This window comes from Halichoerus grypus, chromosome X (genome assembly GCF_964656455.1).
Source record: "Halichoerus grypus chromosome X, mHalGry1.hap1.1, whole genome shotgun sequence".
NCBI classification, from domain to species: Eukaryota; Metazoa; Chordata; class Mammalia; order Carnivora; family Phocidae; genus Halichoerus; species Halichoerus grypus.
The window spans coordinates 114,547,845-114,570,678 of record NC_135727.1 but is presented as its reverse complement, the minus strand read 5'-3'; the positions used below and the strand labels follow the sequence as shown (position 1 = coordinate 114,570,678).

Here is a 22,834-nt window from a genome sequence, read left to right as displayed (position 1 = left end):
GAGGGAAGATTGAGCTCGAAAAGGGTAGGAACTTGCAGTGACACTGGGAGACCGAATTCATTATGAGGAAAAACGCATCTGAAAAGCTTTTAACCTCAAGAAAATTGCCATAATGACAGGACAAAATATGCAAAGGAAAATTTGACATTTATTACAAATTTCTGGAACTCATCCTTAGGTCTGTGCGGTGATTTCACAATTCCCTGTTGGATAGAAGAATTTCAAGACAGTTTGTTCTGGATGCTGCCCTCCTGCGGCGCTTAATATTTTCCTCTCCCTCAGATGAGGAAGGAACACATAATGACAGGAAAGGAGGAGACAGCAAGCACAGAAGCCATCCCACACCTTAGTCCTCCTTCAGCTTACTTCAGACTCACCCTAGGAGGGCTGCGTTCACACCTCCTAAACCACCTCCTCCTTTCCATAATGTCCTATGACTGTGCCAGCACTTCCTGAGGTCTATCCATAAACGACACTCCTCTACCTTCTCCCCAGCACACCACTGTGTGGGTCAGTGCATAAGGAGAGTGCTGGAAAGTCAAGTTCATTGGTGTCACACTTCATAGATTCTTGTCTTTAATTAAGATAACATGTGGGGCGCCCGCTTGTGCTCTCTCACTCCCTCTCTCTCTCTGACAAATAAGTAAATAAAAATCTTTTTTAAAAAGCATGAATTCTTTAAAAAAAAAACAACTTTTTTTTAAGGGGTGCCTGGGTGGCTCAGTTGGTTAAGCATCCGACTCTTGATTTCGGCTCAGGTCATGATATCAGGGTCGTGAGATCGAGCCGTGCATTGGGCTCTGTGCCGGTCGTGGAGCCTGCTTAAGATTCTCTCTCTCCCTCTGCCTCTCCCCCTCAATTGTGCTCGCTCTCTCTAAAAACAAAAACAAAAACAAAAACTTTTTTTAAGGTAGAACACAATTTTTCTGCTTAAGATAAAGTGTTGCCTTATGAGCAATTGGATATGTGGACTTGAAAAATTGAAATTGCACTTTGCTGTTATGCATGAAAATGATGCCTGAGCAAAAGGGACAAAATATTTTACTACCTTATGATACAGTCTGGACAATTTTGGTGCCACATCAAACAAAATTATTAGGAACTGTAGTAAGGTCCGTTTGGAACTGCCTGATATGAGCTCTGTTGCCAGGGGAATGTTTAACTCAAGACACAGGAAATATCCAGGGTCCATGTTCAGGCAACATGGCAGATCTGTGTTCTCCCAAGAGCAGAAAGTGATGTTTTCCTCCTAGAGTCTTTCCAATTCCCTTTCCTACTAGAATAATGCTGATCCCACAGAAAGGAAACAGATCCAAAGTGTTCATGGAGGGTATCAAAAGAGGTACATCACCATTCCTAGGGCCAACAAGCCAAGAGTTTTTTTCATCAGTGTGTACTCTATATGCCAAAATATATGTGCAGCACAATTTTAGATGGAAGTATGTTGGAAAGTCTAAGGCTGAGCCTTCTATGCTATTCCTCTGCTTAATGGAAATATCAGGTGGCCTAGAGTGGGAGGAGGGAGGGGCAGAAGGCAAGGGGGAAAATATGTCTTATACGGTGGCAAATATGGTAGCATACTTCATGAATTCCAAGATGCACCTCTTTTAATATCTCTGAAATCAAAATGTGTCTTACAACCAGTGGTTTCTTAAATTTTTAATTGGCACATGTGTTTTATTTTTTAGCAGGACATAACATAATGGTATTTTACAATTGGCAGTGTCTTAGGCTGGATGAAATATCATTAGGGTCCTGAAATAAGATCAAAGCCATGTAAATAAGACCCGCAGACAATTATCTATATTGAAGCAATAACTATCTCCATTGCTACAGTTTGATTGAAAAAGGGGGAAAGTAGATATAGGGACTTTGGGGAGAAGGTTAACTGGTTAAAAGTTTAATTGGATCATCACTACCCTGACCCATTTATTAAGCATCTACAGAGGGCATCTTCCTAATGGTGAGTTGAAGTTAATATACAGTTTCTGAAAGACTTGCCTACTAAACTAACCTATTTGATGAAGTGTGCATGCTCTGTAGTGGGTTATAGTTTTCAGTAAAGGAATACATAAGGTCATCCAGGATAATGTATTCGGTAATGCACATGCTATGGGAACACCACCTTTTCTTGCTGAGTTCAATTTTAGCAATGCGTGTCGCCTCTCCACGGTTAAACGGGTGCCTTCTGCTAGGGCAAAGAGCCCAGGGCTAGGAGTTGTTACAGATTCTCTGTACTTGAAAAAATGACAGCTCTTCTGGGTCTCATCTTTCCCGCTTGTAATATGAATATTAGGCTTTGTCAGTGGTTTTCAAACCTTTCAGCTACGGAACCCTTCCTTTAAGTAAAGTATTGTGAGAACATCTAAAATGCAAACTAGGTGGAGATAGAGGTAGAGCTGCTCTGGCTAAGGTGGTAGGGAGTGCAGAACGACATCTGCTTCCCCCAAACCGTGGGCCATGAGCTGTTCCTTCCAGTGAGGAGGGGGGTGCCCAATCTGACAACCATTGAAAGAGATCATCCTTAAGTGGATGAGTATTGACATGTATTTAAAATGTTCGTTCTTTGGCGCCTGGGTGGCTCAGTCGTTAATCGTCTGCCTCGGCTCAGGTCATGATCCCGGGGTCCTGGGATCGAGCCCCGCATCAGGCTCCCTGCTCCGCGGGAAGCCTGCTTCTCCCTCTCCCACTCCCCTTGCTTGTGTTCCCGCTCTCGCTGTGTCTCTCTCTGTCAAATAAATAAATAAAATCTTTGAAAATAAAATAAAATAAAATGTTCGTTCTTCCCATTGTTAGGTTGTCTGTAATTTACTTTTAACCAGCATAGACCGTGTGATATTTTACATGTTCAGGTTGGTTTAAACTGCAGCTCTAGAGAATTCTACTGCTCTAAGTGAGAGTTTATCCTCGTAGGGTGGTGATGAGGTGGTAAAATATCACTAAGACCACATTCCCACGGTTGCTACTCCAAGTCCTTCTGTTAGCCATCTGTCCACTAACACCTGAGGTTTTGGTGTCTAAAGAAATGTCAATAGGGGGAATAATAGCATGAGCATTAGAAATGGCTCTTGTTAAAGAAATTAGAGGAAGTTAGGGTATGTAGATTGGTTAAAATGTTTTGGAGACAATCCCTCCCCCCTGCTGAACAGAGTGTAAGAATCTGAGAGCCTATACATTGCATCTTCAGAGACCGAGCTCAAGGAGTGAGCCCTAAATGGGCCTGTCTCCAGCCACTGATAATGAGGATTTCCAGCTGGGTGCTGCCACCGAGGGGCACAGAATCTCCACCTGCCTCATGTGAGCCTGTTATGTGAGGTGACAGTCACTTGGAGACTTAAAGGCACAAGAGCCGAGGCTTCCTGGAGCTCACAGACAGACTGCATGGACGGTTTTGTGCTGGCTTACTAATGAATGTGTGTTTAATAAATGTCTGTACATGTGGCAGAGTTGGGTTTGAGACTGGCTTTCATCTTAAGCCCATGCGAGGTTGGGGGTAGTAACTACTCCCCAGCCACCCACCACACACTCCTTTAGCCGCCCCCAAACCCCGATTCAGCCTAGGTCCTACAGCCTCACAACAAACTGCTGAAGAAAAAACTGAGCCTCAGAGAAGTTAGATGTCACACAAAGAGTTCGAGGAAAAGCCAAGATTCCAAATCAGAGCTGCCTGACCTTAGGGACAGACCTTTACACTCTATCAAGGCCTCTCCAAAGAGCTCTTTTTACTTGACCAAAGTGAGCTCTAACCACTCTAAAATGTTCTAAACTGCACAAAAATTACAGGCTTACACTTTGAGAGTGGCCTTGGAAAAGGGGCACACAAAATGGATAATTCCAAAATAGGTGTCAAAGAAAAGCCACATTGAAAAATGAGCCATTAACTCAGTGACTTGATGCTTTTTCATCTTTAAGGCATCACTCAAGAAACCAGGAACCTAAATGGGTTTTTGACAGCAAATATTGACAGGATCCAAAGCAGCCCAAGAATGCGTCAAATATCTAGTCATTAATGTACACCTGAAGGGAGTGGCAGAAGAGTGATTTGTAAATGATTAGAGATGTTTCATTAATATAATTGTAGGGTGGTGATATTTGAGTGACAAATTATAGACTAAATTATAGCCATAAGAAAAATTCCTTATAACTTGAATTTGATCGAAAAACATAGACCTTAGCTCTCTTTTTTATTCCACGGCCAGAGAATTGAGTCATACTGTTGTTTTTCACTGATTCACTCTGTTCGAATTCAAATAAAATATCTCAATGATTAATTTTTCCATCTGCAAATTGGGTATGGTATTCGCTATTCAAAATGGATTTCAAATATAAGGTACATTTTTATGAAAGAAAATGGAGTCAGTCCAGGTCATTGATGTTCGACTTTCTCTGTGTTGAGGTGACTCCCTATCATTGATGTGATTAGACTTTTTCTAGATTTGTTTATTGTACAAGGTTGGACTTCTTCCTTCTCTTTATAGACTCTGTATAAATGCAAACGAGGCAGGCTTTTGTTTTTTTCCTTTTATAACACATTCCCTTGCATTTCTTTTCCCTCCTTGAGTTTTATTCATCTTAGATATTTTTAAATATGCCTGGACGCAGCAAGCCCAGCGCATCGCTTTCCCAAGCTATACATAATTTGTACATCCTCGAAGTTGGGAATGGAAAAAAATCTACTAGATCATCTTTTGCCAGAACAGGATACAGTTCCCTGATAATGGACCTATCTGATGTGAAATGAATACTACACTTGATCTCACCAGGTGAAGAAAAGTAGAAAGAATTCCCTGTAAGTTAATTCCACTACTCCCTTAATTATTTGTATTGTTCTCCTGCTTGGCTCCAGGCTTTGAGCCCGAGGATTCTGGAAACAATATTCCCTCCCCAGCCACTCCTGTGTGACTTCCAATGGAGTGACATCTTCTCTCCCCAGTGGGTTGGATTCTGATAGCTGCCCACCACCGACTCCCTTCAATCCCTATCCACTTCGCTTTCCATAGCCAGTGTTCTCTTATCTCTCCCTCCCTGTCCTCCCTGTTGGCGCCCACTCTGTCTCTCCTTTCAGTGTTGAGGCTTTTGGAGTTTCCTCCCATTGCATATTTGTTTCAGATAACCCCCCCACACACACTGATTCTATCTTTAGTTTTCAAAGGTCTCCAGCCGCTCCAGCCAGAATCTATAGCCACCCCCACCATGCCATCCTCCCAGGCCACAGGCAGAGGAAACCCTACAGGGTTGCATTTTGCAGTACTTCTTTCTGCACTTTCCTATTCTTAGTGCCCTAGACCTTCTCTGAATGGAGCAGGAGATGACATTTTGAGATTTCTAGCATCTTCATAGAAGACTTTCAGAAAGAGCTGAAATAGCTGATTAGAAAATGAAATTCTTGGGCCACCTGGGTGGCTCAGATGGTTAAGCGTCTGCCTTCGGCTCAGGTCATGATCCCGGGGTCCTGGGATCGAGCCCCGCATTGGGCTCCTGGCTCAGCGGGGAGCCTGCTTCTCCCTCTCCCTCTGCCTCTCTCCCTGCTCATGCTTTCTCTCTCTCTCTCTCTGTATCTCTGTGTCTCAAATGAATAAATAAAATCTTGAAGAAAATGAGATTCTTATTTGATTTAGTAGCCTAAATTAAGAGAGACAGATGAACCTACCAACTAAAATACAGTCCAACCTATTTTAAAATACAGTTCTATATCACTAGAATGTAACTTCTTTGTCTTTAGGGATTCTTGAAATCTGGAAAGGATTCAGAACATACAAAACTTACCCTCTCGACACAACCTTGAGAAATTCCCACGCAGCCACTGTCCATCACCCATGGTGTTCCATACTGAAAGGTTTTCTCCTCTCTCTCTCTCTCTCTCTCTCTGTTCTCATCACTTTGTTTTTTTCAGTAATTTCCTGAATGACTCAACTGTAGTGTTGTCATCCAGGGAAAAGCAGATTTCAAGAATGCATTATGGCTATTAACATAATGTGTACAAATGATTGAGGGCAAGTCATATATCTGAGGTACTTGTAAAGGTCAGCCTCAAGAAATGACATCTTTTGGCCAACACATAGACTACTTGCTTCGTGTTACTAATATGGGGCCCTGGTCAGAGCAGCAAAGATTATCAGCTGGAGGTAGCACTGAACCCACTCTAGAGTCAGTCTGCCAACATTCAACTTCTGGCTACATGTTAAAGAAACCAGGGTTAGAAATGATAAACAATGTATTAGAGTGGTTTATATAAGAAAGAAGCTGTAGATCCATGATCAAAGAAAAGGCTTTGACTCTACATTAAAACAAGTGGCAAATGAAAGTTCATTTTTAATTTTTAAATTTAAATTATATGTTAAAGGAAGGTATGTATCATAATGTTATTTTTAGCTTTAACCAATGTATTTGGTTACTGGCCAGACATGGGTAGTGATAGTTTATTCCTTCATACCAAGGATCGTCATGGACCTGGAATCCTTTTTAAACTAGAAACCCCAGTCAGGAAGCACTTATAATCTCTGACACCTGTCTGTAAAGACTTTGGTCAGGCTGTTTTCTTCTTCCATGGAGCCTTTATGCCCTGGGCAATGGGAAGTGGAAGAGCAATGATAATGGGTGGGGAAGGGAAAGAAATATTAAAGCTTGGGGCTTCACGATATTCTGTTCTGCACATGGATTGGGTGGCAACGGACAAGTTCCCATAAGAGGCCACAAACTAACGATGCAGGGTTCATGTAATCATTCCTTTAAAATGTATAATAAGAGTTAGGTTTACTTTCACAAGCAGCTTGGTTAAGTGAATTAAGCAGAGAGGTGGTAATTCAGTGGCCATGGCTGTTTGTATTTTGAGACCATGCTTGTCACCAAGTCTCTTTACTTTGTACTTTTCGCTCCCAGCCAACTTACATTGAAGATGACTTTATTTTTTTTAAAGATTTTATTTATTAATTTGACAGAGAGAGACACAGCGAGAGAGGGAACACAACCAGGGGGAGTGGGAGAGGGAGAAGCAGGCTTCCTGCTGAGCAGGGAGCCCGATGTGGGGCTCGAACCCAGGACCCTGAGATCATGACCTGAGCCGAAGGCAGACACTTAACGACTGAGCCACCCAGGCGCCCTTAAGATGACTTTAATCAGGGTGGGCTATTAGCTTCTTCCCTAAAATGCTGACACTCTTTCTGAATGTCACTTGAGCTCTTTAAAAGGGAGGACCCGGCTTCGTATTTATGATTACCCTAGTTAGATGGTCCCACCCACTCCTCCATCCTCACTCTCCATGCCAGGGTGGGGATGGTAAGTAATGAGACTAGAGAATGTTGTAGAGTGGTTCCACACATGGGCTTTGGGATCAGACAACTTGATCTCGGGTCCTGACTCACAAGCTGTGTGATCCTGGGCGAGTTGTTTCACTTCTCTAAACCTTTCATTATAATTCATGGAGATCTCATTGCACTGTGCCAAGTACATAGTAAACCCTGAAGAAATTGTGACTATTATTATAATCCTAATAATAAACCTTAGAAGTTATTCTCAGGAAGTTCATAGATTATTAGAAGCTACACAGAGGCTTGGAGGCCATATAATGTAACACCTTCCTTTGCAGATCATGGAGACGGGGGGGTGAAGTCACAGAGCAGGGCTAAGACTAGGGCACAGGACTCTTTTCCATTCAACCATGAAGCTCACGGATCTCATGAGGGAGGACAAATAATACTCAGCTCACTTTGGTCAACGGCAGAGAGAAAAGCCAGTGATGACCCAGAGAACACTGGCTCTGGGTGAGCTGAGGCCCTAGGGAGGTCCATGGTGGTTTCCAAAGGGGGTGTGTTCAGGAGGAAGGGGAAGGACGGGCAGGTGCTGCCGGTGACCAGTGTCACTTGGTCTCATTAGAAAGACTTGCCGAGCAGATCACCGAAGGGACTGGATTTCCCAGCAGCTCTAGCTTTCCCCACCTGTCATGTCAAATGTTTTCATCGGAAGGGATCAGCCCCACTATGCTGAGTGCGCTGATGTTACCTTGGTTGCAACTCCATCCCCATCAACAGTGGGGTGTAACAAGCAGCCTGGAGAGGACAGAATGAGGGCCAGTAAACTATGGCCCATGGACCAAATCCAACCGGCCACCTGTTTTTATAAATAAAGTGGCATTGGCACACAGCCACCCTCATTCATTTATGCATTGCCTATGTCTGCTTTTGTGCTCTAATGGCAGAGTTGGGTAGTTAGAACAGAGACCCAATGATGTGCAAATCCTAAAATATTCACAATCTTGCCCTTTATAGAAAAGATTTGCCGACATCTGGTATACAGCCTTACAGCTGCTTTGGGAGACAAAGGCCCTGTCCAGGCAAAGGAAGGATCAATTGATTCCATCAGGATATTTTTATGTCCCGGGCATAAATGTGATTTCATTAGTACAACTGAAAAGAAACATCGACTTAGATAGAATTCCCTTATAATTCAAAGGCCACCTTTTCCATGTGGGTATGAAAGACAGCTGTCCAAGCCCTCCCAGGGCAGTTCTGGCCTCCCTGTTAATCTGGGGCATGGCGGGGATGGAACCAGTTGAAGAGAAACCAAGGCCATTTCATGCTTTACTTGGGCAGTTAGAAGAGTCATCTCTTAAGGAACTGTGTGCTATAAACCAGGCACTTGCCATTCATTAGTTTATTCATTATAACAATCCTTTCAAGTAGTATGATTGTCCCCGTTTTACAGAAGGGTAAACTAAGGGTGAATGAAGGTCCCAGAGTGAGTGAGTGCCAGGCAGAGATTTGTAACCATTTGGCTCCATGTTGTCTGATGCACATAGGCGCAGTAGTTCAACTATCTAAATGCCTGACTGTTTTAAGTATAGCTGACAGTGGCTTAAGTTTGCTCAATCCAGACAAAATAGAGATCGAAGTCATTATTTTCTAGAAGTTTCACTGCAAAATACTATGCTGCCAAATACTCATTTGAAAGTTCCTGTATGTTTTGAAAACTCTGCCTACATCCCACTTTCTTAAAAATATACAAAGCCATTAGGAAGTTATGGACTCTGAGAAATCCTGCAGTAAAAATCCTATTCAACTTCGCTGAATTTAGTGTTTCCCAAACACTTTATCATGGAACCCTTTAATTAACAAATGACATCCCATAAAACTAGTATTCCAAGAGACACACCTTGGGAACTGTTGAACTAGATGATGGTGTAGATGGTGATATGGTGATGATGATGATGATGATGATGACTGATGACTGATGATAACAGCTAATATTTATTAAGCAATTATAACCAGCCAGGCACTGGCCTAAGCATTCACATGTATTAATTCATTTAACTCTCACAGCAACCCTATGAGACCAGTACTGTTATTAAATCCCCCACTCGATAGATGAGAAAACCAAGGCACAAAGAACATAAACAACTTGCCCAAAGTCACACAGCTAGTAAGGCCTGGAGACAACAAGCTCCTCAAACAGAGGGATCAGGTATCAATTCATCTTTGCATGGCCTGCACTTTCCACAGTGCCTGTCACAAAGACCCAGGAAATGACAGTTGAACTGCATTGGAAATAAGATCCTAATAAAAAGGAGAAGAAGGGGCGCCTGGGTGGCTCATTCGTTAAGCATCTGTCTTCGGCTCAGGTCATGATCCTGGGGTCCTGGGATCAAGCCCCACATCATGCTCTCTGCTCCGCGGGAGGCCTGCTTCTCCCTCCCCCACTCTCCCTGCTTGTGTTCCCTCTCTCTCTGTGTCTCTCTCTGTCAAATAAATGAATAAAATCTTTTAAAAAAATAAAATAAAAAGGAGAAGCAACTAGAACATGTTGAATAGAACATTTAACATCTCTAAGTGGTATTTACACAATGAGGGCACTCCTCATCATTTGGGGTTTCTATTTGTTCCAGACATGACTGTACCCTAGATAATGTTACTACTATAAACCATTTCTACAGTGTAACCATTTTCAAATTTTATTTAATAGACCCTACTTTAGGTTAATGAAGAGATGATAGAAAAATATCAGATAGTATAGATCCTATTTAGCCATGAGAAATAATATTTCATTTGAAGGTGCATTAAATTAGGCATAAAATATATTGAAAGAGGCAAAACCACATCCATAAGGAAGCACTCTATTGCCTTTGTTGGTAGAGTGGATGGAATTTTTTAAATGCAGTAAAACAACACTTACTGAGAAGAGTCCATAGCAGCTTTTTAAATATTACAGACCTAAAAATATATCAAGGTCAGAATTAGTAGATAAAATACTGGTGAATTTTCAGTGTAGATTTGAGGGAAGCCAGAAAGCACTAAGGAAGAAAAATCAACACACTTTCAGCTTTAAAAGGAAGAGAAGCAAAGACAGACTGAGAGAAGACTATGTTTTTGTGTCCTGCAAAATAAAAAGGAAATTTTATGTTTAGCACCTTGGGAGCTTCAAATGCAGTGATTAAATGGTATTATTTCTCATCACGTTAACAAAGAACATTCCTGAATGATAATTACTATGATAATAGTTGACCCTTAATGAGGGCTTACTGTGCTGTTTTAAGCAACTTGTATGTGTAGCTCTAGGACGTGAGCACTGTTATCATCCCCATTTTACAGATGTAGAAAGAGAAGCAGAGAGATAAAGTAGTTTTCCCGTGATTCCACACCTGTATGGATTAAGGATTCAAACTCCAGTAAAGAAGGTTCAAAGGCTCAAGGATGCCCACAGGTCTGGGAGGCAAAATAAATTCCACTACCAATGTCAAGGTATGTCAAAGACTCATTAGGTAGACACAAAAGGGCCAAACATGGCAATGCGGAGTTGGATCCTTGCCAATAGGCTCTTCCTTGGTAGTTCATTCTATGACAAGTTTCCAGGGGTTGTAATACATCTTGCCACTTAAGAAGCCCATCCACTTAAGACTGTGCATTAGTCTTGACAGGTTAAAGATCTGTCCCTCCACCCACCTCTACCACTCGCGTGTGCTAGGATTTCTAACCCCACAACCTGGCCACATGCACGCCCTTCCAAAATACGGTCAATCACTTATGTTTATGCTGTGATGGTGTATCAGACCCCAAATATTCAGGAACTGTGCCACACGTCCTGCGGTATTCAGAAAAGTCCAGGAAAAAAAAAAGTTTAAACGTTCCTTTAGAGGTAGCATGGATGACTCTAGGTCAATGCAAGAGAAAGATGGAATGTTACAATAAAGGATCATGCCCGGCATCACAGTGTGGGGGCCATTTGAGAATTAAGCACAAAAACCTTAAGAGAATAACAAGTATGGAGTAAAAACAAATACTGGAAGTTATTTTCATAATTGTATTTGTGTTCCAAAATGCCTGTGTCCCCCTCCCCTTTTTTGGGGTGACTCTTAAGTCAGTTGAAGCAACCGAAGAATTTGTTTGCTGGGAAGGCATGAGGAGATATAACAGCACCCAGACTTTACACGATGCATACCCAAGCCTTAGAAAGGACGCTTGACAAGAAATGATATGTTCTAAACAGATGAGTCAACAAATTCAGTTAGATATAAAAATGGGAAGTGAATTTTTCAATTCGTATCAATGAGCCTATCAAAAACATGTACATCGGGGCGCCTGGGAGGTTCAGTCAGTTAAGCGTCTGCCTTCAGCTCAGGTCATGATCCCAGGGTGCTGGGATCGAGCCCCGCATCGGGCTCCCTGCTCCGCAGGAAGCCTGCTTCTCCCTCTCCCACTCCCCCTGCTTGTGTTCCCTCTCTCGCTCTCTCTCTCTCTGTCAAATAAATAAAATCCTAAAATATATATATATATATATATGTATGTGTGTGTATATATATATATATATGTATGTATGTATATATATATACATCGAAAAACATATCCAAAAACTAAACACTGCATTTTTGTAGACGGCCAATTAAGATTGTCTCACAATTCAGCACAGTTGAACACTAGCTTCTCCCTCCTCAGTCCTACCTTCCCAACCTCAGATCCTGTCTCATTTTTGCCCTAGGGGTCAGTCTTTTCTTGAAGTGAATTACCAAGTTAGGGGTGAACAATCGCAAAAGGTCTGATTTATTAAAGCAAACAAGCGAGGAGTCGCAGAGCTGATGTTAAAACGCAAATACACCTACTTACCTGGATGGCTCTGACATTGGAAACCGGCTGTTTTGACATATTCACGGGGTCTTATCCCTAAAAAAACAAGTGAGAAACTGTTAGAGGTGGCGGCATTCAGATTCTCCGGCTTGATAAATTAGAACTTAACTCATGATTCAACTGGGCAGTCACCCCTTTCAGTGGCCCTATATTCTTTCAGTCTCAGTTTCTGAAGTTACTTAGAGACTCTCCTTCCCAATGCCTCGGGGAGAGGGAACACTAGAGCGCCCGGATAAATCATTCAGGAGGAGAAATGCTGAGATGCCTCGCCCCTGATCGAATGATAGGCAATCAGAAACTTGAAAGGCCCTATCATCCCCTTCCCTGCCCTCCTGCCCCCACTGCCGAGAGCAGCAAAGCAAAGGGGTTGTGGGAATAAAACACCTTTGTCTGGGGCCTCGGAAGCTCTCCGCTTGAAACTGAACGAGCTGTTGCCAGGGCTGTGTGTCAGCCCATTGGGAGCTCCTCCTCTCCATTGAGCACCCAAAGAGAAAGGGCCTGGACTATGTCCGCACTACTGCGCCGCCCTCTGCCCGCCGCGCACGCACGCGTCTGTTCCACCCGGGGTCCTGGGAGACGCTGTGAGCCCCGGGCCACCATCTCCCCACTCTGGGTGTCCGCGGCCGGGGCTCTGTAAACACAGGCAGCCGCAAGCCTCGCCCGGCCGCTTTGCTTTTAACGGAAGAGACTCACAAGGCAAATAAGGATTTACACGACCATGTCATTTCCCCAAGATATAGCAGTGCTTCCTTCCCAAAGGACTTGTGCTTCCTCTCAGGTGGGGAGACCTGACTTACAGGTGACTAGTGGCCAAGGTTTGCTGGTGGGAGGGGCACGGGGGACAGCCCGGCTTGGGCCTGTTCTCACACCTCTAAGTATTGTCATAGCTGGGTCTATGACATGTTGACAGGCCCAACGGAAAAAGTTAAAAAATTCAGGGAATGGAAAACATGCTGACACGTTTTGGATTTAAACCCAAACCATACAATGGGTTGACTGACTTTCCTCTACTGCCTGGTGTAAATGCATGTGCTAACCTGTGAGCAAATGAACACAGGCAACAGGGTGGGCGTTTGCGACCCGTCCCGCGTCACGTGGCCGGTGTCACAGAGCATTTCTAGGCCCTTTTCCTCTCCCTTAAATTTTACCTGATTCTTAGGCTGTGGTGAGAATCAAAATGACATAATGTTCCCAAAACTGCCTCGGGAACTCTAGAGCATGATGCAAATATTGATGGTTTCATCGCCATTGTCCACAGCTCATGACTTTTCAGTAATTTACTGAGCTACAGCTTCAAGTACAGAGTAAGAATTGAGGTAGTCACAACGCCCCTCACCACTTGTACATATAAAAGATCTGAGAACTCTGAAGAACATTGTTTTTGAGATCTTCAAAGTCGTAGGCCCTGTTATATGAAGTTAAACAATTACATAATTTTTAAAAATCTCTAGTATATCCAAATGTAAGTCTTTGGAGTCACATTCATGAAAACAATGAGTTTTTTTCTTTTTTTAAGTTTCACCTGCATGTTTTAAGTTTCACCTGCATGTTATCAGTAGTAGATAGATATAGATAGCCTCCAACCAGAAGGGTCTAGGTAGAATTATTCTTGCTTTGGTTAAAAAGTTAAAAAGCAACAACAAATTGAACAATGAGGACTGCATTTTTCTCTATGATATGTTTCAAATAGATTTGTATCTTCCGCGCAGTGTCAAAGAGTCAATGAAGGCTTTTTAATTTTCGGATCTAGGATACACAGTTCAATATCAAAAGGAAAAGTTTGGTAGTTTAATTTTTAATGTTTCTATTCCTCAAAAGCTGTTAGAAGTCATGCAAAGCAACAATTCTCACAGGACTTGAAACATCTCAGCATATAGTTTTCTCTCTGCATGGACAGCTACAGTTTAACCAAGATCACTTGGGAACTTACAGAAAGTTACTGCACATCGATTTGAAACACAGGAAGTAGGAAATTTCTTTTGTTATTACAATAGCATGTTGAAATGTAAAAAAGAAATCAGGCATTGAATGATTGTGTTATTTATATTGCATTGATTTTTTTTTTTTTAATTAGGCTGATTTTGTTTTTTCACTACACTATTGGATCGCTTTGTTTTTTGTGGACCTCTGAGCCTAAAGGATAGATAGACCTTGGGCCTCGTCTCCGGTATGGCCTTGGTATATCTCATTTGCATATGAATTCCTTCTGAACATATATGTCAATCTGCGATAGAGACATCTTTCGAAAGTTGGTCAGATCCCAGCTCTCATTCCTTGCAAACAGGCTATATAACATTTGTGTAAATCCGTCCTGCAGCAGTTCCCACTGTCCTCATTATTCGCAGAGAAATCAGGGCAAAGCACACTGATGAATAAAAATAGACAGTGTTCCCTGGCTGTTTCCCTGGCCATGCATTCACCTCCGTTAGGGATGCAGTGTAGAATGCACCTGCTTTCTTTATCTGCGTGCCTCGTCCCACAACCAAAAAACACAGCTATGTCTTAGAGGCACAACTCTACTCACAGCTGACCACAGCTTTTCATCCGAAGAGGTACCGTTTAAAGTACTCTATTACTGTGTCTCCTGGTTCGGGCTAAAATTTGGAAACGTGGAAAGTTCGACAAGACATATATTGACTTTTACAAAGCCTATACTATAAAGGAAATGTTTGCCAGCTTAGCACAGTTGTGTTGGGTTTTCCTGGAAGATCTGCAAGTCAGTGGGGAACTTTAATGGGGTCTGTATGCTGAGTCATATACAATATATCTCTGCTGGTTTTTTGATTGGGCAACACCTAAAATCTGACTTCTAAGTAAGACTCTTTCCCTTACTAAAAATTTGTCAACATTAATATCACTAATTTAATAAGAAGGGATTCAGAGTAAAATAAATCAATATTTGGATAGAAGGGGCTTTGTTTGTTCTTTTTAAAGGTCTATTAGATGGCTAAAGCTCACTCTCAAAGGGAATTATCTTCTGTCCTGAAGCTAAAAATAATTCCTGAGAAGGGTGTAGAAAGATGTTCAGCTGTCTGAACTAACTAACTCCTTATTCACTTTGCCTGAAATATGCCGAGAGGCAAGAGGCACTCATCGTTGCCGGGTCTCAGAACCCGGTGCCCACACAGAGAAAGACAGGTACTGCCCTCCACCCTGCTGGGTACAGGGAACGCCGTGACCAAAGCAGGGCTTTCGAAAAGATGGTTTTGTGATGTTAATCGATCTGTACGTTGATGGAACTTTATCATTGAGGCCAAGCCTGGCGCTGAGGGAGAGGGGAGAAGCACTTTAAACTTGTACTGGGTAACAATAATTTGCATTTAGGTAAATCAGAGAGCTAGCATGATAGCCTTCCTCTGCTGCACTTTCTCCTGATTATTTCTAGGCTTCCAGCCCGAATCGGTCTGCAGCTGACTGACTGTAACCCTGGCCATAAGAATGAAAATGACATAGATACATTCATCCTCTGTGGACTGTGGAAATTTTCTTAATGTCACGATCAATGAAAAGTACTTTTAGTTCAATATTCTTTCAAACAGCCCCCCCAAACACACACAATTTCTAAAAACAGAATCAGCAACACCACCAATGAATAGTGAATTTACAAGGAAGCTATATCCACTAGTTACAAGCCTACAAAGTTATAAGTAGTCACTTCAAGTTAGGTATCAAGGAAATTTCCTTCAGAAAGCCCAGTTGCCCGAGCTGGGTCCTCCTGCTTACCTGCTCTATGTATTTGTTTACTGCTTAAGGAAAGTCCCAGGCAGCCAGGTGCAAGAATACAAGGCTCCTCAGAAGGTGGAAGGGGCGCCCGGTGTCCTCTGAGCTGTGATCTCAATTCCGATGCTTTGCATGTGGCTGAAATAGCTCAAGTGCTCGGTGCCTCACTCGGTACTGAGAGCTGCTCCCTGCTCGGGGCTGGAGGGAAACTCGGTGTACGGCTAAGTGTTAAAGAGAATTCCTGTCATAGCTCACAGTTGTTCTTCCTAAATATAGAGTTTGATACAAGCCATATACTGGCTGCCTCCGAAAGGCTTGACCGTGCTGAAAGCAGGGCTCAAATGTCAGCCGGAAGGTGGCTACGGAATCTTCCTGCCCTCCTAATCTTCCAGAAGATGCTGGCTGCGCTTTCTCACATGTTCTGAGGGGGCACAGTGAAGTTTGAAAAGTAGGAAAAGTTTCTATCTTTAGCGTTATTACCTGGAGGCCAGAAGACGAGGAGCATTGGATAAAAACTAGACAGAAGCAGCATGGCCCCAACCTTCTTAGCAGGGGCACCGCCATCAAGCACCTTTTGAGTCCTAGCTTGGTCACTTAGGAGCTGTTAAAATTCTTTCATGATCAGCAGTCAATAAACGCTCACCAAATGATGATAATTATAATATTACGTTGAACTGTAAGACATCACCCTTTTTGTGGGTCATACATGGTCCCAGATCATTCCACTCAAACGTGGTGCCAGGGCCGAGTCCTTGCTGTCTCCGCTCTTCTGCCTCCTACTGGTGACAATGACTTGGGCCACAGAGCGCAGGAGACCACGGCACAAAACCAAACAAAGAGGAAATACCTATTTTAAGTGTGACAGGGGCCAGGACCAGGTATGAGGCAGAACACTTTTTCAACAAGAACACGGCCAAATACTGAGGCACATTATCTTTGTTTTGGGTTGGTTTTTGGGTTTTGGCGGTTGAGGAGGGTTGTTTTTTTTCTTTTTCCTGTGCTCATCATTTTTAACACTGCTTTTATTAATCGATTAATTTACTTGGCTTCTTCAGTCTCTGAAACTACCTTTACACAGTTCCCTTCAGTAGAAGGATCAAACAGAGTGAGCACACTTCTAATTCACCCACTGGATGAAGGTGACTCCATATCTGAGTCCCCCACAGTGTAGTCAGCCACTGAACCACCACTAGCAACCGTCTCCCTCCCAGTCCCCTCGCTCCATGAAGAAAAGAAGTTCCGTTCATAGGAGCCCCTGAAGTCATGTTCCTGTTCCGTGCAGCTGAATGCGTTCCAAACAGAAGCAACCAGCTTGTTTTCAGGTTGGTAAAAAGAAAACCAACTTTCTGTAATTAGGAGGTCTGCAGATAATTGTGGTTCATCTCAGTTTGGAGCTCACCATTCTGTTCTATTCATGTGCTGCTTAAAAGAACCTTTAAAGTTCCTGGGGCACCTGGGTGGCACAGTCAGTTGAGCATCTGACTCTTGGTTTTGGCTTGCGTCGTGATCTCAGGGCCATGAGATCGGGCCCTGTGTCCAGCTCCACGCTGAGCACAGTCCACTTGAGGTTCTCTCTCCCTCTCCCTCTGCCCCTCCCACTCGTTTTCTTTCTCTCTCTCTCTCTCTAAAATAGATAAATAAATCTTTTTCCAAAAAAAGAATCTTTAAAGTCCAGTTTAAACATCACGCTTTGCGATGATCTGGCACCAGAAGTGAGTTATTTTTCACTGGAGAAGAGACCGTAGTGAGCACCTTCCCATTTCCCCAGCTGTTTGGCTACTCTTACGTGTTCGGAGTACTTCAGCAGACAGTAGGTGGCATCACTCCATGGACAGAAAACAACAATGAGCCATTCTTGACTCCTTGCCCTGCAGTCAGCGCATAAATTCTGCCACAGTCCTTTTGCCTTCCGTGCCCCCTCAGTAGCCAGTGGTGTCATACATGTCAAGGAAAGTGCAATGCCTTGTACCCCGGGCTGGCCCGACGTGGGTGTGGCTGCCTCTGGGGGAAGAACTGAGGTGAGCGGCATTATCGGGACTCCTTTGGTCGTAAGAGACAGAAATGCAGAGAGAACCAGTTTAAGCCAAGAGGGGGTGTGGCAGACACTGTCGATGCCTTTCTCAATATCACCTCTGCCCACCTGAGTTTTCCTGCAGCTGTAGACAGTTCCCAGTACACTGTCAGCCTCACACTTCAAAAGCCTGAGTCTCTCGGCCTCTCTGCACTGGGGCTCTCTCCATCTCCGAGACAGGTTGCCTGGGTGTGCTGCAGGCATGACCCATAATTGCCAGGGAGCAGACACCCTAGGGACCAACCTCAAGCAATGGGGATAGTGGGAAATACCCCGCCTCCCGTCCTCCCGATCCCTCGGCGTGGTCTACAGTTTCCCAGGGGTCTCCAGCAGAATTGAGCTCCGGTGGCTCACAGCAGGAACCTGCTCACTAATATACCCTTTTAGCTTTCTCTTTTCCCTTTCTCACATCCCCACTCCCTCACTTGTGTTCTCTAGGATCATGACCCAAATACACTGCCTGCAACCAAGCCCTTGTCTCCATGTCTGGCTTTGAGACAATGCAAACCAAGACAGAGAGGTTCATTGGGAAAGTTTCATATTGCGGCAGGGGTGGAGGTGACCCTTAGAGATAACCAGAACCGAGAACTCAGACCTCCCTAGAGAGTGCCAAATCTATTTCTCCAACTCCAGTTTTTAAAATCCCAGGGTTCTGATTGCCCCCAGCCTGAGTCAATCACCCAACTCCTGGCCAGGGGCAAGGTCACCTAGCATAGAGGAGGCCCCTGGGGTTCACATCTATGGATAAGGTTCTTCCAGAGAGGGGAATAGCTGTGAGCTGAACATCCCCCCAGCTGGGGTCTCCCAGAAGCATCAAGAAGCCAAATGCTTGTCCTTGACCTCCTGCCACAACCCCTTGCTGTTTCCACTCCCGTTGTCATTTCATCAGTGTAAGGCCCCTACACAACAGAAGAAGCCCCAGGCACACACCAGCACATAACTGGATTGGTGAGTGACAATTAACTGGGACCAAGGGGATGGGCACAGCGTGAGTCCATTTCTCACTGGGAGAAGCAACTGGAAGGAGAGGGAAAAAGAAACAGTGTTTAAGTATGGGAAACAGTGCTGGGCACTGAGCGGACAGCTTGAGACCTTTGGGAATATTTCAGTGGAGGTCACCGAAGAGGGGCAGGGTGAGGGATTGCTGGCAAAAACAGAATTCACCTAAGTAATTCCTGCCTGCATGCCTTTATCCCTTGTCCACTACAGTCCAGCAGCAGGAGGATCTCTAACACCTTCTGTCCGTATAGCCCTTGTTGAGCTGCAAAGCACTTTCATTTGTATTATTTTACTGAGTCCTCCCAGCAGCTCCACGGGTTAAGTGGTATTATTCCAATTGTACAGGTCAATAAGTCCAGGTTCAGAGTGTTAAAGCAGGGCCAGTTACCCCCAGGTTTCAACTCTCATATTCAGTGCTCTCTCCTGTTCTACCACAATGACTTCAAGGAAACACACTCCCATGCACAGCCCCACATAAGCACTATACACACGGTATCGGTTAGGATGCATTGGCTGCAAGTAATGGAATACCTGAGTAGCAGTGATTCAATCAGTAAAGTCATTTAGTCATCTCACTAGCCTAGAAACCTGGAGGGAGGTAGTTCCAGATTGGTTCAAAAATTGTATAAAGTCAAAAAGCCCCAGGCAATTTCTAGTTCTTTACTCTGCCACTCTCAACAAGTCAGTTTTTCATCCTCATGCTTCTTACTTCCTGTTCCCAAGATGGCTGCCACAGCTCCGAGAATCAGGATCTTGCACTAGCATTCAAACGAGAAGGAACAGCAGGGATGGTGGGGAAAGGGGCTTTCCTCCTCTCAGGGAAGAACCTCTCCCAGAAGCCCCAGCAGACTCCCCCTTACATTTCGTTAGCTGGAACTAGATCTCATGGTTGCACAGGAGAAATGAGAAAATCTTCATTTTATAAATGACAAAACACCTTGAAAAAGGTAAAGTCACACAACTAAGAAGTGTCCGTGTCGGAACCCTAACCTAGGTCTTCAGGCTCCAAATACCAGAGGTTTCTGCTTGTTCCTCTACATGCAAGCCAACAGAAAAAGCCAGGTTGCCCGAAAAAAAAAAAAAAAAAGGCCAGGCTGCTCATTCCATTGCCCCATCTCTGAATGCCCTCATGGACACTTATCCTGTGCCTCAAATTACAGTCTTCTTTTGGGGGTCCTCTTTGCTCAGTTCTACTCTATCATAAGTCACCTACAGTTTGGGCAAAGAGTAAAATAAATCATATTATGGAAAATTTTAAATGAATTAATAGATAACTATCTATACCATTATGTATAAAGATGTAATCCCCAAAAACTTTATAGGCTGACAGAGAGAAGAAAATTAATAAATGAAGAATGATTAACTATGAAGAAAGAATTATGAAAAAGAAACTAGCTATGATCTATGAAAACACTTTATTTTGCCATAACATTTACTTCTATGCTGAATTTTAATTTTTGACACGGTAACTGTGAACAAATCAATGCTTGTTTTTAATCCAGGAGAGCAGGTGACAAGTTTTGTCCCCTGGGGTGCATGCTGTGCAATGACTTCCTTCCTTCTGTGATTTCTTGAGCCAAACCACTTCTCTCCTTAACCCCAGTCCTTCACGGTGATGTAGCAGCCATGTTTACGACTCTTTCCTTGGAATTTACCTTACTGCATGAGTAGCCACAGAGAGGAAAAATCGCTTTTCCAAAAAGAAGTAATGTGCAGAGTTATAACTCTACCCACATGAAAAACTCTTTTACAGGGCACCTGGGCGGCTCAGTCGGTTGAACGTCCGACTCTTGATTTCAGCTCAGATTGTTATCTCAGAGTCCTGGGATCAAGCTCCGCGTTGGGCTCCCAGCTCATGGGGGAGTCCGCTTCTCTCTCTCTCTCTCTCTCTTCCCGCCCCCTCTGACCCGCCTCCTACACGCGCATGCTCGCTATCTCTGTCTCTCTCTGTCTCAAATAAATAAATCTTTTTTAAAAAAAGAAAAAACCTTTTACATAATTATGCAGAACAGTTTAGAATCTCCTCATCTGAAAACTTTTCATTTCAAAAAGGGACCTTTGTTTCACCTTTTGTGTAGTTAACAGCTTTTTTCCCCCAGAGTATTTTCCTTCCAGAAATAAAAGAGCTGCCTAGCCTCAGAAGGGAAATTCAGACCTCCATCTCCAAAAACATGGTGCGGTTTCTCCATGCTCAGAGGAAATTGCTGGCATCCACCTCTCAGTCACTCCCAGCTGGGAGAATAAGATTCCATTCATTTATCCATGCATTCATTTATCATTTATTAAGTGCTTACTGTGATTCAGGCACTGTGCTAGATACTGAGGGTTTAAAAATAAGTTAGAGATAGTTCTGTGTTCTAGGAGCCTGTTCACCATGGTCTGGTGGAGGAGACAAGTAAGCAACAACATGGTTATTAGATTTCTGTGGTATCTTCAAACCGTTAGCAGAATCCACAGGAAGGTTGCCCCTAACCCTCCCATGGCGCTGAAGGGTTCACAGAGAAGGACATGTTTACGCAGAATGTCCTGAGTGTCTACTAAATGCCAGCACTCTTCTGTCTCCACTTTTGGGGTGAAAAGAGCGAGTAAGCCTATGTTCCTGCCCTCAGAGCTTACAGTGGGGGAAAGAGGGTACAGACAAAGCTAAGTAAACAACTACACAAGATAATTGTAAATCCTATTAAGTGATATAAAGACAAACAAAAGGCTGAGGAAGAGGATAAGCTAGGGGAGATGTGGCTGGAGCAGCATTTCCCCAAGAAGAAGTGAGATTGATAGGGCGAGAAAAGAATATTTCAGGCAGAGGGGACCGCATGTGCAAAGGCCCTGGGATAGGAAAGTATGTTCTCACGACTCAAAGAAAAACAATGCAGCCCAAACATAGAGAAGAACTGCATGAGGCTAGCAGGGCCTTCGGAGGCCATCTTGACAAGAGATGCTGATTTTCTTCCAAGTGTAGTAGGAACCCTTAGAAGGTTTTAAGCAGTGGAGTTGCCTGATTTCAGCTTTGATGAGCTCACTCTCACTGCCATGTGGAAAGAGGACCCTACTAGAATGAGCAGGAAAGAAGAGAGAACCATTAAAAGGCTAGAGATGATGGTGCCCCGAACAAAGGCGTTGGCAGTGAAGATAAAGACAAGAAGAGAGGTTCAAGGTATATTTTAGTAATAAAGTCAAAAGTAACCTTGCTGGGGTGCCTGGGTAGCTCAGTCGGTTGAGCGTCTGCCTTCTGCTCAGGTCGTGATCTCAGGGTCGTGGGATTCAGCCCCGCGTCTGCTTTGTGCTCAGCAGGGAGTCTGCTTCTCTCGGTCTCTCCCTCTGCCCCTCCCCCCTAAAAAAAAAGTAGCCTTGCTAACTGATTGGATGTGGGAGGACAAAAGGGAGAAACATGGTGCTTTGGGGGAGGAGTGAAGTAATGAATCAGAAAGCCAGTGTTGACCTCAGAGGGAAGCGTTTCCATAGACTGTGGGGGCTGGTTCACAAACCAGGTCACTGCAGGTTGTGGGGCGAATGAAGAGTTGAGGCTGCAAATGGGCCGGTCTCTTCTAGCCCCGTGACTAAGAACAGAGAAAAAGGATAGTAGTTGGGTTTGGAGATTTCCAATATGGAGAGAATTTGGGGGGCTGTATCTTATAACGATCTGAACAATATTTCAACCTGTTTAGAAGCCAGAGTGACAAGGATAATAAAGGTCAGAAGGAGGTCACCGATGAGCGGAGTCCAAAGGAGGGGAGGCAGGAACACATATTCTTTCCTCTGAGAAGGAACTAAGCTGATCCCAAAAAGGTCGTCAGAGGGTCTGTGGGGTTAGGGAGGAGGAACAGGGAAAACGGAGGCCACCTGGCAGCCCGCCTCACTCTTCTAAGGGTCTTGAAAAAGAAATCAGTCATAGAGAGCAGGGAAGAGCTGAAAGTACCACCCAGCAGTGTTGAGG

At 43.8% G+C, this 22,834-nt stretch overlaps 2 protein-coding genes across 3 annotated transcripts in view; one reads left to right on the top strand and one right to left on the bottom strand.

Moving 5' to 3' along the window:
• The window catches only part of SMPX (small muscle protein X-linked), a 56,297-nt gene extending 40,279 nt beyond the window's left edge, over positions 1-16,018 (bottom strand). For both annotated transcript variants that reach the window (XM_078064472.1, XM_078064473.1), the window contains exons 1-2: positions 15,834-16,018; positions 12,090-12,146 (exon numbers count right to left, since the gene is read on the bottom strand). In XM_078064472.1, coding sequence (XP_077920598.1) covers positions 12,090-12,128 — 39 coding nt within the window. In that variant the 5' untranslated portion in view covers positions 12,129-12,146; positions 15,834-16,018. The remainder of the gene's footprint in view (positions 1-12,089; positions 12,147-15,833) is intronic.
• LOC118548244 (membrane-bound transcription factor site-2 protease) overlaps positions 1-22,834 on the top strand; it is a 192,796-nt gene that overhangs the window by 58,476 nt on the left and 111,486 nt on the right. The window lies entirely within an intron of this gene.